At 52.4% G+C, this 20292-nt stretch overlaps 1 protein-coding gene across 17 annotated transcripts in view; it reads right to left on the minus strand.

Annotated features, from left to right (window-relative positions):
* FCHO1 (FCH and mu domain containing endocytic adaptor 1) overlaps positions 1–17277 on the minus strand; it is a 40836-nt gene extending 23559 nt beyond the window's left edge. For 2 of the 17 annotated variants that reach the window (XM_023229742.2, XM_023229743.2), the window contains exons 1-6: positions 13789–14315; positions 10956–11000; positions 10635–10724; positions 10126–10199; positions 4023–4114; positions 2139–2213 (exon numbers count right to left, since the gene is read on the minus strand). In XM_023229742.2, the coding sequence (XP_023085510.1) occupies positions 2139–2213; positions 4023–4114; positions 10126–10152 (194 nt within the window). In that variant the 5' untranslated portion in view covers positions 10153–10199; positions 10635–10724; positions 10956–11000; positions 13789–14315. Of the gene's footprint in view, positions 1–2138; positions 2214–4022; positions 4115–10125; positions 10200–10634; positions 10725–10955; positions 11001–11791; positions 12371–13125; positions 13189–13788; positions 14316–16744; positions 16884–17185 lie in introns of those variants that run through there. The other 15 variants (XM_023229733.1, XM_023229732.1, XM_023229734.1 and 12 more) reach the window with 15 other exon arrangements.
* Positions 17278–20292: the final 3015 nt, after the last annotated feature.

A 20292-nucleotide genomic window follows, 5' to 3' on the forward strand; every position in this document is an offset into this window, starting at 1 on the left:
AAATAAAATAAAATAAAATAAAATAAAATAAAATAAAATAAAATAAAATGGCTCACACCTGTAATCCCAGCACTTTGGGAGGAGGCTGAGGCGGGTGGATCACAAGGTCAGGAGATCGAGACCATCCTGGCTAACACAGTGAAACCCCGTCTCTACTAAAAATACAAACAATTAGCCGGGTGTGGTGGCAGGTGCCTGTAGTCCCAGCTACTCGGGAGGCTGAGGCAGAAGAATGGCATGAACCCAGGAGGCAGAGCTTGCAATGAGCCGAGATCATGCCACTGCACTCCAGCCTGGGCGACAGAGGGAGACTCCGTCTCAAAAAAAAAAAAAAGAGTGGCTAAGACATCATATGCCCCAATCAAGTCAATTTGGCCTGCCCCATTCAGCAGAAGCCCTGTCCAGCCTTCCCCCTGCCTTCTGCTGCCTCCACTCCTGCCCTCCCCACAGAACTTTTGCCTCATAACAGCCACAAAGAAAATTACAAATGCCATCGGGACCACATTATGTGTTTTGTTTTTGTTTTCTTGAGGCAGGGTCTGGCTCTGTCACCCAGGCTGAAGTGCAGTGGTGCAATCATGGCTCAATGCAGCCTCAATCTCCTGGACTCAAGCCATCCTCCCACCTCAGCCTCCTGAGTAGCTGAGACTACAGGCATATGCCACCATGCTCGGCTAATTTTTGCATTTTTAGTAGAGAAAGAGGTTTCTCCATGCTGCCCAGGCTGGTCTTGAACTCTTGGCCTCAAGTGATCCTCCCACCTCAGCTTCCCAAAATCCTGGGATTATAGGCATGAGCCACCACACCCAGGCACAAAGTTCATATAGAGTCATTAGTGTGTCAGGCCCCTGAGGCCTCGCCCTGCCATCTCCCGTCCTACTTCCTTTCCTCATTGCCCAACCCCTGCAGTCACACCAACCTCCTCATTCTTCCTTAAACATGCTACACCTGTCAACTCCATGCCTTTGCACTGGCTGAGCCACTTGCCTCGGTGTCTGTCCCTCAGACATCCCCATGGCCAGCCCCTTTCTTTCTTTCTCTCTTTCTCTCTCTCTCTTTCTCTCTTTCTTTCCCTCCCTCCCTCCCTTCCTTCCTTTCTTTTTTTTTTTTTTTTTTGACGGAGTCTCGCTCTGTCACCCAGGCTGGAGTGCAGTGGCGTGATCTCGGCTCACTGCAAACTCCGCCTCCCAGGTTCACACCATTCTCCTGCCGCAGCCTCCCAAGTAGCTGGGACTACAGGCTGCGCCACCTCACCCGGCTAATTTTTTTTTGTATTTTTTAGTGGAGATGGGGTTTCACAGTGTTAGCCAGGATGGTCTCGATCTCCCGACCTTGTGATCCACCCGCCTCGGCCTCCCAAAGTGCTGGGATTACAGGCGTGAGCCACCGTACCCGGCCTGCCAGCCCCTTTCTATTAAGGTCTCAGCTCAGGGAGGCCGGGCCCACCCCTGAGAAAGTGCCCAACCTCTCATAGTCCTATTTCATTCCCTCCCCAGCACCTTTTTTTTTTTTTTTTTTTTTTTTGAGACAGAGTTTTCGCGCTTGTTGCCCAGGCTGGAGTGCAGTGGCACAATCTTGGCTCACTGCAACCTCCGCCTCCCATGTTCTAGCGATTCTCCTGTCTCAGCCTCCTGAGTAGCTGTGATTCCGGGCGCCCGCCACCACACTCGACTAATTTTGTATTTTTAGTAGAGATGGGGTTTTGCCGTGTTGTCCAGGCTGGTCTTGAACTCCTGACCTTGGGTAATCTGCCCACTTCAGCCTCCCAAAGTGCTGGGAGTACAGACGTGAGCCACTGTGCCTGGCCCCCTTCCCAGCACTTTTCACCCCAGAAAAAAAAAATTTTTTTTGTGTGTGTATTTAACATCTGTGTCGTCACGCAACCCAGATGTACATTGCACGAAGGTGACTGGGTGTTTGTCTGGGTTGCTGCTGGTGCTTGGCACACAGAAGGCACTCAATAAATATTTGCGGAATGAATGAGCTAGTGTGTAAATGAATCATATACATTCCTCTATCCAATTAGCCCCATAATCGAGATGGATGACACTCTATTCTACATGCCCCGAGTGTGAAGAGATGTCCACCAAGGAGGAGGCTCCCAAAGTCCCTACGTTGGTGACCCCTACCCCACTCACCCCATGGGGGTCCCATTGCTGGCCAGCTTGGAGAGTTTCGCCATCGCCTTGGAGTAGGTCTCCTCGATGGTTGCCCTGGGTAGGAGAATGAGGTAAAGATGGAGAAACTGCCCGGGTGCAGTGGCTCACGCCTGTAATCCCAGCACTTTGGGAGGCCGAGGCAGGCGGATCACCTGAGGTCAGCAATTCAAGACCAGCCTGGCCAACTTGGTGAAACCCCGTCTCTACTAAAAATACAAAAATAAGCCAGGTGTGGTGGTGCATGCCTGTAATTCCCAGCTACTCGGGAAACTGAGGCACGAGAATCGCTTGAACCTAGGAGGTGGAGGTTGCAGTGAGCTGAGATCGTGCGACTGCACTCCAACCTGGGTGACAGAGCAAGACTCCATCTCAAAAAAAAAAAAAAAGATGAAGAAGCTTTCAGACACCCTTGAGAGAGGCACTGCTCCTCTGGGCCTCAGTTTCCCCATCTTAAACACCTGAACCGTGGCTTTCCATGATGGGGTGATGACACAACCCTCTAAAGGATGTTTTGAAAATTCATAGAAGATTTTTTCTTATGTAATATATTTCATTAACAACAGTAGTAGGCCGGGCATGGTGACTCATGCCTGTAATCCCAGCACTTTGGGAGGCCGAGGCAGGAGAACCACTGGAACCCAGGGATTCGAGACCACCCTGGGCAATACAACGAGACTCCTCCTCTACAAAAAAAAATTTTTTAAAACTAGATAGGTGTGGTGGTGCACACCTGTAGTCCCAGCTACTCAGGAGCCTGAGGTGGGAGGATCGTTTGGTCCTGGTAGGTTGAGGCTGCAGTGAGCTATGCCCAGCTATGTTGCTGGGCAACAAAGTGAGACTCTGTCTCTTTTTTTTTTTGAGACGGAGTCTCGCTCTGTCGCCCAGGCTGGAGTGCAGTGGCCGGATCCCAGCTCACTGCAAGCTCCGCCTCCTGGGTTTATGCCATTCTCCTGCCTCAGCCTCCCGAGTAGCTGGGGCTACAGGCGCCCGCCACATCGCCCGGCTAGTTTTTTGTATTTTTTAGTAGAGACGGGGTTTCACCGTGTTAGCCAGGATGGTCTCGATCTCCTGACCTTGTGATCCGCCCGTCTCGGCCTCCCAAAGTGCTGGGATTACAGGCTTGAGCCACTGCGCCGCGCCGACTCTGTGTCTTAAAAACAACAACAACAACAAAGGCAGCGCGCAGTGGCTTACGCCTGTAATTCCAGCACTTTTGGAGGCCAAGGCGGGCAGATCACCTGAGGTCAGGAGTTTGAGACCCACCTGGCCAACACAGTGAAACCCCATCTCTACTAAAAAAATATAAAAGCCAGACTTGGTGGCAGGCACCTGTAGTCTCAGTTACTTGGGAGACTGAGGCAGGAGAATCGCTGGAACCCGGGAGGCAGAGGTTGCAGTGAGCCGAGACTGCACCATTGCACTCCAGCCTGGGCAACCGAGCAAACCTCTGTTTAAAGAAAAAAAAAAAAAAAAGCCAGATGTGGTGGTACATGCCTATAGTCGCAGTTACTCGGGAGGCTGAGGTAGGAGGATCCCTTGAACTCAGAAGTTCGAGGCTGCAGTGAGCTATGATCAGGTCACTGCACTCTAGCCTGGACAACAAAGCGAGATCTTGTCTCCAAAAAAAAAAAAAAAAAAATTTCCACCATGAGAGGGGAGCTTTCGAAATCAGGTGGTTGTTGTTTAAAAGGAGATATGGGGCTGACAGGGTTGAGAATCGGTCATTTCCAGGATCTTCTAGCCCCTCTGGTTTCTGGAATCCCCAGGGATCTAGCCCTTGACCATGTAGGGCGTTGTCAAGAGGTGGGCGTGACTACAGGGTGGTGGGCGTGGCCCCTGGTGGATGGGGCTTGGGGACCTCACCTCTCCCGGATGAAGTCCGCCAGCTCCTTGGTGGAGATGGGCCCCTGCTTCACGCTGTGGTACAAGACCTCAAAGCCATGATTTTTCTCGCCCTGTAGGGGATGGGAGTAGAAACTGAGAAAGAATGGGGGGGGGGGGACCATAGTTGCTTAGCAACGGGGGCGTGGCCAAGGAGCAGAAGTCCATCCCCTTGGCTGTAGGGACTCGTTCAGACCTCAGCGAATCAGCGTGCTGCATTTCCCCTGGGCCATAGGATTGTCTATGGACCTTAAATTTGTCCAATCAGAGAGAAGCTTGGGATTTTCTTTTTGTCCCGTAGTTGCTGGGGAGGAATCTCATTTGTTCTGTGTCTTTGTCTCCTTCTGTCTTTGTGTCTCTGTTTTTCTGAGTCTCTCTGCCATTTTCGGTCTCAGTCTCCTCCCCTTTTCTCTGTCTTTCCATAAATGAGGAATTATATGGCCACAGGGGATATGGGAAGTCAAATGGAAACCGCGAACCTTAGAAAGAAGCTGAACCAGAGGGCTTTTGTATTTAAAAAAAAAAAAAAAAGTGTGTTCAGCTGGGCCTGGTGGCTCACACGCCTGTAATCCCAGCACTTTGAGAGGCCAAGGTGCGTGGATCACTTGAGGTCAGGAGTTCGAGACCAGCCTGGCCAACATGGCGAAACCCTGTCTCTACTAAAAATACAAAAATTAGCCAGGCGTGGTCGCGCGTGCCTGTAATCCCAGCTACTCAGGAGGCTGAGGCAGGAGAATCGCTTGAACCTGGGAGGCGGAGATTGCAATGAGCCAAAATCACATCACTACACTACAGCCTGGGAGACACCCGCCTCTTACATGGGGATGATACAAGCAGCAACATAATCCATGTCAATGCTCCCCAAAGCCCCAAAGGCAACTCTAGCTTTTGCTAATTTGTAACATTAGTTATTAATAGTTAGCATTTGTTTTAAATTGGCTTATGTTTCTCCCCCAAAGACATTTATGTAAAAGGGCAACTTTTTCTGCCACTCTCAATGGAAAATTGGGACCCTTTGCCGCATGAAAGGAGTAGGAAAAAACGAGGCAACAACTATATCTTAATGCCAGCCAGATTCTGTCACCTGGGAAGGGCATCATGACTGAACACTACTAAGCTGTCCATTAAAAATGGTAATCAGGCTGGGCGAGGTGGCTCACACCTGTAGTCCCAGCACTTTGGGAGGCCGAGGCAGGCAGATTATCTGAGGTCAAGAGTTCGAGACCAGACTGGCCAACATGGTGAAACCCCGTCTCTACTAAAAACACAAAAATTAGCCAGGAGTGGTGGCACATGACTATAACCGCAGCTACTCAGAGGCTGAGGCAGGAGAATCTCTTGAACCTGGGAGGCAGAGGTTGTAGTGAGCTGAGATTGTGCGATTGCATTCCAACCTGGATGACATAGCAAGACTCTGTCCCCCACTGCCAAAAAAAAAAAAAAGGTGGTAAAACAGGAGACACAACATATTTCAGGATGAAGCAGGAATGCCTCAAATCGTGGCTAATATTTAATGCTGATGTGGAGGTGCTGGCCAATGCAGTAAGATAAGAAAAAGAATTGAGACCAGATTATATGACCATCTACAGAAAACAAAAAAGAATAAACAAAATTAATAGAACTGAGGAAGAAGATAAAAGGCAAGACCAATATAGATTAAACATGGGGATTTTTTTTTCCTTAACAGGCGCATGCCACCACTATGCCCGGCTGATTTTTGTATTTTTAGTAGAGGCAGGGTTTCACCATGTTGGTCAAGCTGGTCTCGAACTCCTGACCTCAAGTGATCTGCCTGCCTCGGCCTCTCAAAGTGCTGGGATTACAGGCATGAGTCACCACACCTGGCCTCATACACACCGTCTGATACCACTTCTCTCTACCCCTTGCAGACCTGGTCCTCTGTGCCCGCTGTTGGGATTGGACACCTTTAGATTTGGACTTAAAACTCACCATAACAACTTTAAAACCAATGACTGGATGGGTGTGGTGTCTCACGTCTGTAATTCCAGCACTTCGGGAGGCTGAAGCAGGCAGATCACTTCAGGTCAAGAGTTCAAGACCTGACTAGCCAACATGGTGAAACTCTGTCTCTACTAAAAATACAAAAATTAGCCAGGCCTCGTGGTGGGCACCTGTAGTCCCAAATACTCGGGAGAACGAGGCAGGAGAATTGCTTGAAGCAGGGAGGCAGAGGTTGCAGTGAGCTGAGATTCCACCACTGCATTCCAGCCTGGCCAACAGAGTGAGACTCTGTCCCACTCCCCCAAAAAAAGGTAATCAGCTGGGGTCTTGGGGTCTGATGGAATTGGGGACATTTTAGCATCAAATCAGGTCTTGTAAGAATACTGGAAGAGAAGGCTTGTGGAGGGATCTGATGCCATTTAAGTCCCAACACACATCAGTGAAGCCATCCCTCTGGCAGCATTTGGCCGGTTTTCCATAAATGGTAGTTTCCTGTGCCCTCCTCCAACCTGCCGGGTTCACCCTCCCAGGTACCTGGAAGCTTGAATGTTATATATATTTTTCTGTGTTTGAGACAGGGTCTCGCTCTGTCTCCCCAGTTGGAGTGCGGCGGCACAATCATGGCTCACTGCAGCCTCAAATTCCTGGGCTCAAGAGATCGTCCCACCACAGCCTCCCACGTAGCTGGGACCACAGGCACATGCCACCATATCCGGCTAATTTTTTTGATTTTTAGTAGAGACAGGGCCTTACTATGTTGCCAAGGTTGGTCTCGAACTCCTGGACTCAAGCAACCCTCCTATCTCAGCCTCCCAAAGTGCTGGGATTACAGGCGTGAGCCACCACACTTGGCCAGAAGCTTGAAGGTTAAAGCCAGAAGTCACTGCTAGATAGTGTTTCCTGCTGCATCAATGGAGAAACTGAAGCCAAGACTGGGGCAGACCCAGGTCAGCCTCAAGCCCAAATCTCCCAATGGTCACACTTCATTCTAGAATCATTGATGGGTCCCGATTGCCCACCAGACGCTGAAGTTCAAGTGCATGGCCTGGAATTGCCACTCCAGCCTCATCTCCTAGCTCCTTCTTAGCCTCACCCACAAAACAGCAAATAGCAAAGACAGGCAGTGCCTTTCCACCACCACACCTTTGTCCAGGCTATTCCCGCCATCAGCTCTCCAGTCTCCATCTCCTTCCACCCATCCACATCCTTCCACTTCTCAAGGATCATTGCCACCTGCTCTAGAAACTTCCCTAACTCTGCTCAACCCCCTCCCCACTTCACTGTTGCTCCCTCCAGCTCACCAGGAATATATTTTATTTTTTATTTATTTATTTTTTTAGACAGGGTCTCACTCTGTCATCCAGGCTGGAGTCCGGTGATATCTTGGCTCATTGCAACCTCCGCCTCCCAGGCTCAAGTGATCCTCCCATCTCAGCCTCCCAAGTAGTTGGGACCACAGGTGCACACCACCACACCCAGCTAAGTTTTTGTCTTTTTAGTAGAGACAGGGTCTTGCTATGTTGCCCAGGCTCATCTCAAACTCCTGGGCTCAGGCAATCCACCATCTCAGCCTCCCAAAGTGTTTGGATGACAGACGTGAGCTACCGTGCTCCACCTATATTTTCTCTCTTCTTGTGTTTGGAATTGTACTTTCAAAGTTCAAGTGTCCAATCGCCTTATACGCACAGGGTCACTTTGGGTTGGTGACTTCATCTCTCTGGCCTCAGTTTCCTTCCTTGTGTGACAAGTGGGGACAACAACAGCACCCAACTCCCAGGGGTCTTGCTGGGATGAGGCTGGCACAGTGCTGGCCCCAGGAGATCCTCGGGTGAGGCTGCACCAGGCACCACCGCCCAGGCCAGCATCTGGGTCTGACTCAGAGCCAACTACTGGCCCGTTTCCCAGACCTGGCAAACCCCCAGCAGCGTCTGCCTCCCTTGGACTGGGCTGGCAGCCGAGGGTCCTAGGAGGGGCTGTCTCAGGTCTGTCTCTCCCACCAGAACTTCAAGACTTCAGACTTGCCTCAGTGCCAGCCAAAGTGTGTGTTTTTTGTTTTGTTTTGTTTTTTTGAGACAGAGTCTCACTCCATCGCCCAGACTGGAGTACAGTGGTACAATCTCACTGCAACTTCCACCTCTCAGGTTCAAGCGATTCTCCTGCCTTAGCCTCCCAAGTAGCTGGGACTACAGGCTCACGCCACTATGTCCAGCGAAGTTTTGTATTTTTAGTAGAGATGGGGTTTTGCCATGTTGGCCAGGCTGATCTCCAACTCCTGACCTCAGGTGATCCGGCCCCTCGGCCTCCCAAAATGCTGGGATTACAGGCATGAGCCACTGCGCCCAGCCAAGAGTGTTGTCTTTGTAACAGAGCTTACTTATGTCCTTCTCCTGCTCACCCTTCCCCCACGACTCCCTAGTACACTTTATGCTTCAGCCCTGCCCTGGCGCGATGAGACTGGGGCATCCCTGTCTGGCTTAGTCTCCCCTGATGAGAGCCTCCTTTGAGCCATCAGGACCCCAGCATCACCCAGCAAAGAACCAGGCTTCTGTGGCAGCTTCAATACCAGCAACTGATAAAAAGAAACCTTGCCAGTGACAGAAGGCCTCCCGGAGTCTGGGGGTGCATGGGGGTGCATGGGGTGGGAGTGGCGGCGCAGGACTTTCATCCCTTTTTCCCAGATGGGGAAACGGAGGTTCAGGCAGACAAAGCCATTTGCTCCAGGGCTTCCAGCAGAGCCCAGTTCGAATCCTGAACTCAAAGCTCTTAACCATTCTCTACCAGGATATCTTTGGGTGGGGTGGGGAAGTCGGGGGCGGTTTCTATTTTCTCTTTGCTGATCTGAATTTTCTGCAGTGAGCCTGCACGCCTCACGCAATTAAAAAGGATTTAAAATAAATGTAGGTGCCACTGTCGGGGTTCCAAAATGAGGGTGACTTCTGATCCTCAAATGGTCACCTCCATTACACAGTAGTACTAACAGGAGCTCAGAGAGGGGTAGCCCCTTGCTGGGGTCACACAGCCTTTCAGGGGCAAATCGAGGAGTCTGACCTTTGGAGAGAGGGCGGAGGTCACACCCCTGCAGGTGGCAAGGGAGTGCGGCCCCTTTAAGAAAGCGAGTGCCAGTAAGAGGAGCCCCAGCTGGGGAGGGAGCAAGGGCAGGAGTGGGGCTTGTTGCCAGGGGCAACCAGTCACCTAGCAACAGGCTTCACCGCTGCAAGCTCAGGGCTTGCAACTGGGGAAGGGGCTTTCTGACCTGGTCCTTCCCTGACTCCTGGGCCCTCCCCTGTTTACCCATCCTCTGTGGCACCCCGTCAGCCTGGCTCTGCAGGAGGAGTCCCTGTTCCCGAACTTGCCACTCAGTTCACACCTCTGGTCTTTTGCCCAGGCTGTCCCACAGCAAACACGATTCTGTGTCCTGGTTCCCACTGTAGGACCCCCAAGGCTGGGTTCAGCCCTGGTCTTGCAGGGCTGAAGGTGTCTAAGCTGGCTCTGAAGGTGTCTAAGTTGGCTCTGGGTCCCCTAGACTGGGGACTCCTCCCTTGGGGCTGGGGCTGGGATGGATGCTCTCGGAGGCCCCAGCATCTCCTAGGGCTGGCTGGGGATGAGGTCACAGTGGCAGGGAGAGAGGAAATGAATGAATGAAAACAAATCTGTCTCACTCAGCATCCCTTGGTCTACAGTAGGTGATCTCCAGCCTGAACAGTGGAGGGGTGCACAGGCCATAAGAGGCCAGGTCAGGAAAATCCCTCAATTCTCCAGGGTGGGAAGGGGGTGGAAATTCCCTGGCTGGAATGACCCTGGGTCCTGGAAGTTCAGTTTGGCCCTGGGTTTGAGCACTGACTCTGCACTTTTTCATGGGGCAACTTCAGGTTGCTTAGACGTTCCCACTCTGGGCCTTGGTCTCCCTATGACACAAGCTATGACTTACCCAAGGTCGTAAGGCCTGTGAGGTCTGGGATGGGTGTGAATTCAAACCCAGCCTGACTCTTCCAACTTTAACTTCCATCCCTTGCAGACCGTCTACCTGTCCAACACTCTACCCACAACTCTCCAGTCCCCCCATCTCCATAAAAGTCTCTGCAGCCCTGCCAGCATCTCCCACCAAAATAAGAGTCGGTCTTACCCAAAAATGCTCCCCAAAATACGACATCCTGATGGTCTCTGTGGAGACCCCTGCAGGCCCCGTCCAGTGCCTGTCTGAAGAGAGAGGCAAGTTTGAGCTACAGAGTCATTGCCAGTGTGGGCTTGATGGGGGGAAAGTCCCGCCCTGTAGAGGAAGGAGAGAAAGGATGAAGGAGGAACTGAAAGCTCCAATGCTAAGAGCATGCCAGGACCCCTGAGATAATTCAGCCCCAGTGCTGGTCCCAGGTAGCTCCAGCAGAGGGGGTCAGAACAAGACATAGATGCTTCCAATTCCACAGAGTCAGGACTAGACTAGGTGGAGGGACAAGAGCTGAGGGAGTCTAGATTGGAGGAGGGGGCATGGAATGTGGGGTTTTCAGGTATGTATAAGAGTTCATAGCAGTGGGTAGGAGCAGTGCTGGATGACCCCAACCTTGGCAGGAAAACTCTGATCCACTTCACAGATGAGAAAACTGAGCCCTCCCCACCCCCAGAGGGGAAGCCACTTGCCAAGATCACACAGCTAGGAAGGGACAGTAGATTTGCACTCTGGACTGGCTGACCCCAGACCTGAGCTCTCGGCTCCACTCCAGGCGGCTCCTGCAGGAAAAGGGTTTGAAGAGAAATAGATGCGGGGGCTGTGATCAGCCACATGGAGGTTGGGGTCCCTGAAGTGTCCCTGAGGGTCCCTTGGGGTCTTCTGAATTCCTCTAGGACAGTCCCCACTTTATGCACCCTCCTGGGAGTCAGAGCTCACTCCTCACTGTGATGACCCAGCTGGCACTGCTGCCCCCATGAGTCCCAACCCTGCCCTCGAAAGCCAGTGTTCACCTGGTGTCTGAGTCACTGTCCAGCTCCGTGCCTCAGTTTCCCCATCTGCAAAATAAGAAGGAATGCTTAGAAGGGATCTTGCTGGGGAAACCCAGGTGTTTCTGCACAAAAGGCTGGGTCAGGCCGCCCGGCAGGGGACGGACAGGCAGTGTCCTTGGCATGTTCTAGAGGCCAGGCTTGTCACTGGAGCCTGCAGGCCTCATTCATAATTCATGACCCCACAGGCAGTTCGGTAGCAGCTGGGAGCCTGGGAGGCACAACGGCAGGAGTGACAGGGACCCGCGATCACAGGATGGGGAAGCTCCCGGGGCCTTCCCAGCAAAGGACTGAGCAAGACCTTGGGCAAGGCTGCCCCTCTCTGCGCCTCAGTTTACCTAATCTTGAAAGTTAGTTTAGGCTAGGAGTGGTGGTTCACGCCTGTAATCCCAGCACTTTGAGGGACTGAGGCGGGTGGATCACTGAGGTCAGGAGTTCGAGACCAGCCTGGCCGAAGTGGTGAAAGCCTGTCTCTACTAAAAATACAAAAATTAGCCGGGTGTGGTGGTGGGCACCTGTAATCCCAGCTACTCGAGAGGCTGAGAGGAGAATCGCTTGAACCTGGGAGGCGGAGGTTGCAGTGAGCTGAGATGGCGCCACTGCACTCCAGCCTGGGCAACAGAGTAAGACCTTGTCTCAAAAAAAAAAAAAAAAGAAAAGTAAAGAAAAGAAAAGAAAGAGAGAAAGAAGAGAAGAGAAGAGAAGAAAAGAGAAGAGAAGAAAGTTTAATTGGACCCATTATCATTGAGCCTCCAATCCCGGGACTTCTGTGAGTCACCCAAGAGCTCCCATTTGCTCACCCAGACTAGGACAATGTCAGGGTCCCTGAGTTGATTCAGCCCTGGGCCTGGCCCTGCAGGAGTCCCCAGTCTAGAGAGACAGAGCTGGACACAGATCCTCCCGTCCTGCATGGTCAGGGCTCGGCCGGATGGAGGGACAAGGTCCAAAAGAGCCTAGACTAAAGGAGGGCTCATGGGAGTTGGGGTTTTAAAGCATGAATAGGAGTTCACTGGGCAAGGAATTATTTGTTTCAAAAAACATTCCCAACCCTGCACTGGTTAATGTCAGGGGTCCTGAAAACCTTCAGTCCCCTCTGCAGCCCCTTAGGAAACCTAGTTTGGTGGCGGGGGTAGGGTGATGACCATGCTATACTGACATCCCTAGGGGAAAAGCCCTAAATTTCCATATCACTTCTTAGCTTCTGTCCATGACCAGGACCCTAAGCATCTCCAAATCCCTTAGAGCTCTGCTGACTGGCATGGGAACCACTAGCCCCACGTGGTGACTTAATTTTTCTTTTTTGTTTTCGGAGACAGGGTCGGGCACTGTTGCCCAGGCTGGAGTGCAATGGTGCGATCATAGCTCACTGCAGCCTCGACCTCCCAGGTTCAAGGGAGTCTTGAATAGCAGCCTCCCGAGTAGCTGAGACTACAGGCTCACACCTGAAGTTTTGTATTTTTATTTTTTTATTTTTTTTGGAGATAGGGTCTTGCTCTGTCACCCAGGCTGGAGTGTACAGTGGCACGATCACAGCTCACTGCAGCCTTGACTTCCCAGGCTCAAGTGATCCTCCTATCTCAGCCACCGGAGTAGCTAGGACTACATGCCCAACTAATTTAAATTTTTTTTTTTTCTTTTTTTTGTAGAGACTAGGTCTCACTAGTGTTGCCCAGGCTAGTCTCGAACTCGTGAGCTCAAGCCATCCTCCTGCCTGGGACTCCCAAAGTGCTGGGATTGCAGCCATGAGCCACCACCCCGGCCTTAATTTTTGTATTAATGTTAAACCAAGGAAAATTAAATACAATTGGCTGGGCACAGTGGCTCACACCTGTAATCCCAGCAGTTTGAGCAGCTGAGGTAGGCGGATCACTTGAGGTCAGGAGTTTGAGCCAGCCTGGCCAACATGGCAAAACCCCATCTCTACCAAAAAATATAAAAATTAGTAGGGTGTGGTGGCACACACCTGTAGTCCCAGCTACTTGGGAGGCTGAGGCACAAGAATCGCTTGAACCTGGGAGGCGGAGGCTGTAGTGAGCCGAGATCGCACCACTGCACTCTAGCCTGGGTGAAAGAGTGAGACTCTGTCTTAAAAATAATAAATAAGTAAATAAAATAAATAAATAAAATTATATACCCAACTCCTCGGCTGTGCCAGCCTCTCTTCCAAGGCTCAGTAGCTATATGGGGCTGGTGGCTGCTGTAATGGATGACACAGATGAGAAAGCTTTGCTGCCAACATTATTCTAGAAGATCCCAGGAACCAAGGAGCCCAAGTTCCCCAGAAACCAAGAATCTCACTACTGTTTTTACAGTTTCAATTAGATTGCCTCACCCCACCTCTGGCAAACAGATACACACGGAGCACCAGTATGTGTACGACCCTGTACCTAACTATTCACACGCCTCTGCTCATCCAAGCTTCATGCCATGCCCTCAGATGCAACCCCAACTTTATGAGGGAAACTGAGGCACAGAGCGATCAGTCATTGGCCCTAGGTGACTGTGATTTTGCCCCTGGTCTGTCTGCTAATGACCTCCTGTTTGAAACCATCACGCGTGGCTCTCTGGGTTTCCAAGCCCCCTCTGTCGCCGCCGCAACCCAAACCACCACTCACAGCTGGAATGGAGGATGGGGGGCAGGGCAACGGGTGGCCCCATGCAGGCTTTGGCCAGCCCAGGAAGTGACACCTGCTACTTCTCCTGAAACCCAGGTTCCGGGCAGGGGGGGCCTCCCCTCTGTTCCTGAGGGGGGCCAAGGAGAGATGATGGGTATCTACTGGCCAGGGCTCATACTCACCGGACAGGGTAGCGAGTGGGATGGGGCCCCCGTCTGATGGGGCAGGCGCCAGGAGACAGCCACGAGGCCACTTCCGTCAGTACCAAGTTGGAGGCTTGTGTGCATGGGGGGGACAGGAAGCTCACCCCGCCCCGCCTACCATCCAACCGCCACCTTACCTCCCCCGCCCAATCAGCACCCGTGGGACCTCCCTGGAACCACATAGGCCATGGGTGAGTAAACAAGAGGCACCTGAACCTGGAGCCCCCCCAGCCTGAACCTGGAGCTGTTCTTACAGAACAAATATTAATCATGACAACAATTGGGAAATAAGTGAGCACCAACCCTGGCCCAGGCATTCAACATCGTGCCATCCCGAGGTAGGCCGATACCCACTTCACAGAGGGGGCAAACTGAGGCTCCGAGAGGGAAATGCACTCAGAAAGGAGAAGACATGGCCAGGCGCGGTGGCTCACGCCTGTAATCCCAGCACTTTGGGAGGCCGAGGCGGGGAGATCACGAGGTCAAGAGATCAAGACTATCCTGGCCAACACAGTGAAACCCCGTCTCTACCAAAAATACAAAAATTAGCTGGGCGAGGTGGCACGTGCCTGTAGTCCCAGCTACTCGGGGTGGGGAGAGAGAGAGAGAGAGGCGGGAGAATCGCTTGAACCCGGGAGACGGAGGTTGCAGTGAGCTGCGATCGAGCCACTGCACTCCAGCCTGGGCGACAGAGAGAGACTCTGTCTCGAAAACAAAACAAAACTATATTTTACAATTACATTGGCATAAACATGAATATACTAATATTATACACAAAAATGTTTCCTTCAACCCAAAAGTTCATTTTTTTTCCCTTCGGATTTTAAAAGAAGTGAAAACATCAACCTACGGACCCTTGAAAGCACCGTGAGCCTGAGACATCGGGCTTGTTGAGACATCAGGCTCATCTGATGGAGAAGTCAGCCCTGCTAGAACCCAAGTCTCCCAGCCTGTACAGCACCAGCACAAAGCCCAGAGATGGCCAGAGACTTGCCCAAGGTCACACAGCACATTGCCAGCTGACTCAGAGGCCCCCATCCTGCCTTCCCGGCACCAAGTCTTGCAAACCTGGGGCTGAGACATGTGAGCAGCCCCAGAACAGATAAAACAAAGCAGGAACCACATCAGCAACAAAGGCAAGACCCGAGCTCCCATTCTGGGAATTGAGTGGTGCCTGGCTGGGTGTCCAGAGCCGCTGACGTCTTGCCTGGTGACCTTGGGCCACTCCTGACCTTCCAGGATCTGGCTTCCAGGATCCTGGGAAGCAGGATCTGGCATTTCCCTCTCTCTCGGACCCCATTGAATGTACAGGGCCAGCAGCAGGGGTTTTCTCATCCTTCCCACAGACCAGTCACTTGGTTCAAGCAGGTACCATGCTGTTTCAATGACCCACTATGTCATGTCTCCCCTCTTGGCTTAGCCACCTGGGCTGCGATCACTTATACAATCTGGCTTGATTCTCGGCACCGCACCTCAAGGCAGGGTCTTATCTCGACCAGCACCATGATGGGGAAACTGAGACACATGCCCCAGGTCACACAGTGACTCAGGCCACCAAGTGGGAATCTGAGCCAGGGATTCTCAGGAATTTTCTGTTCTCTCCATGGGTCTCCTCCCTCTTCCTCACTTCATTTGGCAAACATCTATCGAATGCCTACTGTATGCCTAACTTTCCCAGGTGCTGGAGTCTCCTCAGGCAATGCCCTTGGTAGACTCCCCCTTCCCCTCCCTCCTCCTGGTCAGCTGTGACCCGATTTAAAGAGCACTAATGCTGTCATTAATATTATAATGATCATGTCTGTATTTACGGAGCTTCCTCCTCCCACAGACTCCTCTCATCTTCCCAGAGGAATTCAGCCCATTTCACAGAAGAACAAACCAAGGGACCAAGTGAAAACACACACAGGTAGAGGCAAATTCAAACCTGGGGGTGTCAGACTCCCAGCCCTGTGCCCACCACTGGGAGGGCGCTCCAAGGGACAGGGGATGAACTGGCCTGGCAACTCCGACCTCCTCCTGCCCAGGACCTCACCTGAGAACAGGTTCGCCCCTGGTGTGGGTGATGGTATGTGGGTCAGGGTGTGCCCTAGGTGGCCCCACTGGTGAGACCAGGGTGGTGATGCCCCGTCCCAACGATTGCAGCTTGGTCCTATGTTTTACTCCCTGCCCCCATGCCCCCAGCCCCAATATCAGAGTGTCATCATCAACCCATTTTGCAGCGCAGTAAACTGAGGCTCAGAGGATAGCAAGGCACTGTGGGAGGGTCTCCAAACCCAATACTCTCTTGACCCCAAACCACCCACATGTTAAGCAAAAGAGTGAATCACCATCAGACAAAATGTGGGCTGGGTGAGTTCAGAATCTGTAAAATGCAGGGTCCAAAGCTCCCAACCTCAATTTTCAAAAGAGGAAACCGAGGTTTGGAAACGCGCTGTCACCTGCCCAAGGTCACCAGTGAAGCAGGTCCCTTCGACTCTGCCTCCTGGTCCCCATTGCGGCTGGGGCAGGTGACTCGGGGGATCCAAGGCAGATGGAGGGGCCCCCCACCACCCAAACCTCCTCCGCACCCCACTCACAGCCAGCCTCTGGCAAGATCCTAATTTACCTCGATTTATTTTAATCCCCAGGAACAGATGCTAGCTGTACACCCCGCCCCTCAGTAACAGAGGGACCCCCCCCCCCAAGTCCAGGCTTCAGGCCCTTCAAGGCCTGGCCTGGATAAACCGTGCCAGGCAGGGGACCCCACACTGAACTCCTCCCCAAAATTCCAACCTTGGGGTCCGCACAGAAGATGCCAGTGAAACGCCCCCCACCCCATCCTTGAGGTGGGGGACTGGGATGGGGCAGATTAGAGGAGGGGCCAGGTGACCCTCCAGCTCCTCCAGCCATCAGGCCTGGAGAGGGGTTCACAGTGGAGGAAAAGGGAAGTAGGTACCTCATCCTCGGTCCCCGGTGGTCTGCAGGCCAGAGCTGGGAAGAGGGAATTTGCGGGTGGTCCCCATCTCAGCCACCGCCCAGGGTTCCAGGCTGGAAGGGGAGCGGCGCCCCCCTCTTTGCAGCCCCAGAACCCAGACCTAGGCTTAGAATAAAAGGATTTGGGGAGGGGTCTCGCGTCGTCACCGCCCCCGTGCACGCTCGGTTCTAGGCCAGGAGACGGTGGATTTGGGGAGCTGTCCCCGTTTCCGCCTGCGGACCCCCGATTACCACTTGGGGGAGAAGCCGGGGCGCCCACCGCTTAGCCCCCAACCCCTGCTCTCCATCCCTCGCGTCCCGCCGCGCCTTTGCCCTCCGCAGCCGCCGGGGCTGCAGGGCACGGTGAGCGTGGGAGGCTGCGCGGGCCAGGGTGTCCCAGGGGGTTCCGGGGGGCAACACTCACCTCCTGAGCTCGGGCCGAGCCCCGCGCTCGCCGCCACCTGCGGCTCGGTCGCTGACACCCGAGCCCGCCCCGCCCCTCCCTCCGCGGCTGCGGCGCGGCTGCCGACTGGCTCCGCCCCCGGGGCGTGGCCTACAAAGTCCCCACCCCCGCGACGGCGCCAGGAGGCAGGGCGGGCTCTGATCCCGCGCGGTCCCCCATTGGGCCATTTAGGCGGCCATCTCCGCCAACCCAGCGCGCTGATTGGTCCAGCCGAAGACCAGGATCTTTTTTATAGTCCCCCCTTTACGCCACCCGCAGCCTATTTGCATAATTTAAAGAGACAGGCGCCACTCTTTCCCCACCGAGATTCAGTGGTAAGGGGTAAGGAGCGACCAACGTTTATTGAGCGCCCAGGCAGGGCTCATTTGATGATCCCCCACAAGCCTGTAACCGGAACGTTATTGGTCTTTATTTTACAAGTGAAAAATCTGAGGCTGAGAGAGGGCAAGGTCTTGTTTGGAGGCCACACAGCAAGTCTGCAGCCGGCCTAGGGCAGTCCCGGGATCCCGCCCCTTGCACAGGAGGTCATCCCCTCATAGGACATATGACAGTTCTTTTTTGGAGGTCGAACTTGATTGCTTGAGGTTAGGAGTTCAAGACCAGCCTGGCCAACATGGTGAAACCCCCTCTCTACTAAAAATACAAAAATTAGCCGGGCGTGGTGGCAGCTGCCTGTAATCCCAGCTACTCGGGAGGCTGAGGCAGGAGAATCACTTGAACCCGAGAGGTGGAGGTTGCAGTGAGCCGAGATCACACCACTGCACTTCAGCCTGGGCCACAAGATTGAGACTTCGTCTTAAAAAACAAACAAACAAAGGAAAACAAAGAAAAAGAAAAAATAAACTTACACAACACCCGCCAGTCCCCCATTCTACCCTCTGCTTAGGGACAGGGCACCCAGCTGATCGCTCTTGCCTCTCTCCACCAGCCTCCCAGGCTCAGTCAGGGCAGCCTAGGAGCACAGACCAGAAGCTTGGGACACCCTAAGGATCTTCTTCTCTTCCCTTCATCACCAGCATTTCATCCTGTGGATTCAGCGTCTCTGAAACGGTTCCAAATTGTCCATTTTCCTAGACACCACAGTGGTCCCGGCGAAGACCCAATTATCTTCAGCCTGGATGCCGCCTCAGTTTCCTATTTGTGTTTCTTGTTCCCTCTATCCCAGCCCTACACAATCCCTGTTCTCCAAGGCAACTACAGATGTTCTTTCTTTTCTTTCTTTCGTTGTTTAGAGACGAGGTCTTGCTCAGTTGCCCAGGCTGGAGTGCAGTGGCATGATCATAGATCACTGCAGCCTCAAACTCTCAGGCTTAAGTAATCCTCCTGCCTCAGCTTCCAAAATGCTGAGACAACAGTCATGAAGCACTGAAACTGGCCAGTTCATTTTATTTCCAAATAAACCCTTTATTTTAGAGCAGTTTTAGATTTATAGAATTATTGTGAAGATAATACAGAGAGTTCCTGTATACCCCACACTCAGCTTTCTCCTATTATTTTTTTCTTTAATTTTTTTTTTTAAATAGAGACAGGGTGTCCCCATGTTGCCCAAGCTGGTATCAAATCCCTGGGCTAAAGCAGTCCTCCCATCTCGGCCACCCAAAGTGCTGAGATTAACAGTCATAAGCCATTGCGCCTGGCCTATTATCATTATTATTTGAGGCAGAGTCTCGCTGTGTTGCCCAGGCTGGAGTGCAGTGGCACGATCTCAGCTCGCTGTGCAAGCTCTGCCTCCCAGGTTCACAGCATTCTCCTGCCTCAGCCTCCCAAGTAGCTGGGACTACAGGCGCCCGCCACCACACCTGGCTAATTTTTTGTGTTTTTAGTAGAGACGGGGTTTTGCCATGTTAGCCAGGATGGTCTCGATCTCCTGACCTCGTGATCTGCCCGCATTGGCTTCCCAAAGTGTTGGGATTACACCGCACCCGGCCTATTATTATTATTATTATTGTTATTATTATTATTAATTTATTCATTTGGTGAGACGGGGTCTTGCTCTTGTCGCCTAGGCTGAAGTACGGTGGCGCCATCTCAGCTCACTGCAACCTCTGCCTCCCAGGATCAAGCAATCCTCCCACCTCAGAGTCCTGAGTAGCCGGGATTAAAGGCACGCGCCACCACGTCCAGCTAATGTTTGTATTGTTTTGTACAGACGGAGTTTCACCATGTTGCCTAGGCTGGTCTTGAACTCCTGAGCTCACTCCATCCTCTCCCCTCATCCTTCCAAACTGCTGGGATTATAGGCGTGAGCCACTGTACCTGGCCTGCTTCCCCCATGATTACCACCTTCCATTGGTATGTCCATTTATTACAATGTCTTTTATCTTTTTCTTTTTCTTTTTTTTTTGAGACGGAGTCTCACTCTGTTGGCCAGGCTGGAGTGCAGTGGCGCCATCTCGGCTCACTGAAACCCCCGCCTCCCGGGTTCAAGCGATTCTCCTGCCTCAGACTCCCGAGTAGCTGGGATTACAGGCACCCACCACCACACCCAGCTAATTTTTGTATTTTTAGTAGAAATGGGGTTTTGTCATGTTGGCCAGGCTGGTCTCAAACTCCTGACCTCAGGTGATCTGCCTGCCTCGGCCTTCCAAGGTGCTGGGATTACAAGAGTGAGCCACTGCGCCCAGCCTGCCTCCCACATGGTTATCACCTTCCACTGGTATGTTCTGTCCTAGAATCTTACATGACATTTACTCCTCATGTCTCCTTAGGCTGTTCTGGGGTTTGTCAAACTGTCTTGTTTTTGGTGACAGTTTTGAGGCATGGTGGTCAGGTGTTCTATAAAATGTCCCTCCATTGAGGTTTTTCTGATGTATTTCTCACAGTTAAATGAGGGTGATGGATTTGGGGAAGGAAGACCACAGAGGTGAAGCGCTCATCACCAAGCGCTCATCGATATGGTGATATCAAAGGTACAAACTGTCAACATGCCTTACTCTGCTGGTGTTGACCTTGATTTCCTGGCCGTAATGGGATCTGTCAGGTTGGGGGGTTGTTTGTTTGTTTTTTGTTTTGTTTGTTTTTTGTTTGTTTTCTCGAGACAGAGTCTCGCTCTGTTGCCCAGGCTGGAG

This window comes from Piliocolobus tephrosceles, chromosome 21, assembly GCF_002776525.5.
Source record: "Piliocolobus tephrosceles isolate RC106 chromosome 21, ASM277652v3, whole genome shotgun sequence".
NCBI lineage: Eukaryota > Metazoa > Chordata > Mammalia > Primates > Cercopithecidae > Piliocolobus > Piliocolobus tephrosceles.